Source organism: Neomonachus schauinslandi, chromosome 7, assembly GCF_002201575.2.
Source record: "Neomonachus schauinslandi chromosome 7, ASM220157v2, whole genome shotgun sequence".
Lineage (NCBI taxonomy): Eukaryota > Metazoa > Chordata > Mammalia > Carnivora > Phocidae > Neomonachus > Neomonachus schauinslandi.
In genome coordinates this window covers 125,778,299-125,780,651 of record NC_058409.1, presented here as the reverse complement: position 1 = coordinate 125,780,651, position 2,353 = coordinate 125,778,299, and the positions used below count along the sequence as shown (strand labels likewise).

General features: G+C 47.0%; 1 protein-coding gene and 1 pseudogene across 1 annotated transcript; one reads left to right on the top strand and one right to left on the bottom strand.

The window, feature by feature from the left end:
• The first annotated feature begins 328 nt into the window (after positions 1-328).
• LOC110584971 (ferritin light chain-like) lies at positions 329-712 on the top strand. Its single transcript, XM_044916682.1, has one exon. The coding sequence runs from the start codon at positions 329-331 to the stop codon at positions 710-712; it is 384 nt and encodes a 127-aa protein (XP_044772617.1).
• Positions 713-1,852: 1,140 nt separating this feature from the next.
• LOC110585818 lies at positions 1,853-2,141 on the bottom strand (annotated as a pseudogene).
• Between the last annotated feature and the right edge of the window lie 212 nt (positions 2,142-2,353).

Below are 2,353 nucleotides of genomic sequence, written 5' to 3'. Positions count from 1 at the left end.
ATAAATAAATATATATAAAAAGTCCTTTTTGGATGGGCCTTACGTGGTTGAATTGTATTCCACCTGTCATGTTAGTAAAGCCATAGGATTTCTTACACCTTTGTCAAAGATTACCTACTGGCAGTGTGTGCAGTGGGCCCGTGGACCTGTCTCTTGCTTCAGCAGTGTTTGGATGGAACAGCCCCAGGGATATCCCTTTCTTCCAGCCTCCGGCCACCCTCCAACCTCTCTGCCAGTTGCAACTTTCAGAACTGTCTTCTTGGCCATCTTCTGCCTTCAGACCACCCAACCCTGTAGGTTGAGCTTAGCTCCTTACTGCTGGTCAACCATGAGCTTCCAGATTTACCAGAATGCTTCCACCGAGGTGTGGTCTGCCATCAACCCTCCTGGTCAACATGCATCTGGGAGCCTCCTACACCTACCTCTCTTTGGGCTTCTGTTTCCACCGCAAGGATGTGGCCTGGAGGCAGCACACCACTGCTCTCACGCGTTGGCCGAGAAGCGTGAGGGTGCTGAGTATGTCCCAAAGATGCAAAACCAGTGCAGCAGCTACGTCCTCTTCCAGGACTTGCAGAAGCCACCCCAAGATGAGTGGGGTAAAACCCGGGACACCACGGAAGCCACTTCTGTTCTAGAGGAGAACCTGAGGTGGGCCCTGCATTCTGCCCGAGCAGACCTTCATCTCTATGACTCCTGGAGAACGGCTTCTTAGATGAGGAGGTGACAATCCTCAAGAACATGGTAATAATCTGACTCACTTCCGCAGGCTGGCCGGCCCCCAAGCTGGGCGGGGAGAGTGTGTCTTGGAAAGGCTCATCCCCGAGTACAACGAGGAGCTGGCAGCTCTTGAGTGGCCCCTATATCAACACCCTGGTGTCAGGCTTCTGCCCGAGACTCTCCCTGCAGCCATTAGGTAGCTTTATTTATTTATTTAATTAGTTAGTTAGTTAGTTATTTGTTGGAGAGAGAGAGAGAGTGAGCACAGGGGGAGGGGCAGAGGGAGAAGCAGGCTCCCTGCTCAGCCTGGGGCTCAATCCCAGGACCCTGAGATCATGATCTGAACGGAAGGCAGATGCTTAACCCACTGAGCCACCCAGGCGCCCTGCCACTAGGTAGCTTTTTAACCCCCATGGAGCTTCTCCCATGCTGTGGGCCAAATGGAAGCAATAAAGCTTTCTGCAGGGGATGTGAACTAACTTGAATTTAAATAAAACTTTGAAAGAAAAAAAAAAAGCTTTCTGCAGGGGAGAAAAGCAAAAAACAAAAAGAAAAACAAAACATAAAACAAAGATCTCCTACCATTCTAAAATGCGTTTCCATCTGTAACCGTAACTCCTGAGGGCTGTGACAGTCCTATTCCTGTTACCACAGGCATCCCCGCCTGGTTCATAGGAGAAAGTTTCCTCTTCAATGGCGGTCTGTTGGCTTGTTTATTGACAGGCAGCTTTCAAATGGTCTAGCTTCAAAAATATAGGTGTTTTGTTAGCTTGTTCACGATAGAAAAATAAGTCTATATGGGTTATTGAAATACGAACTAAAATTCGAAACTTCCAACAGGAATTTGGTTTGGAATTAAGATTGAGAAAAAAAGAGACTGACGATATTGGTGCCTTGGCTGATGAGATTTAGTGGCTTAAACAAAGGAGCACAAGTACCAGCATGGGGACTGGCCACCGTGCTTTGTGTTTCAACAGAAGGAAGGGAAATGAGACTAACAAGGTAATGTGCTATAAACAAGAAGGTTACACCATCTTCCATTTCGTTGGGTTTTTGTTGTTATTGTTCTACGGCGAACAAATCTTATTTTTCTAGGAGAGTTACGAAGCCTCTAAGATACTTCTAGGTATTATCTTCAGTGATGCTCCTTATCTTTCTTTCAGGTAATATTCAGCCCCTACAGCTCCTGCAAATGCAGCAAATTGCCCACTGAATTCTTTCAATAATGCACCAACAAAGGAAATGTTGTTTGCAAAGCCACCCATGTACCTCCAAGCCTCACTGCGGCCCTGTGAAACCCATAGCCCTCATGCAGCTAGCTTCTACTGGGCAGTTTCTAATGGTGTCCCTTCTACCTTCCATTGTTTATAATCTGGAGGTTCCATTTTACTATGACCACCTTCATGTCTATGTCCATGGGCCATGTATGACAGCAAACTGACCTCCCAGGAATCTCAATATTCAGCTCTCCAGCCTCAGCCACCATCTTCCATTTCTGAGACCCATTACCATGGTCTACTCCCTTGCCTGTCTTCCATTAAGCAAGAATGGAGGGACATGCCCATACACTCCCAAATTAGCCCTCTTGTTACTCCCCTACCCCAGCTAAATAACTTCCATGTATCTCAATTAAGTG

Excerpts from the sequence above, each read along its gene's own strand:
- LOC110584971 (XM_044916682.1), top strand. The coding sequence starts at position 329 with ATGAGCTTCCAGATTTACCAGAATGCTTCCACCGAGGTGTGGTCTGCC.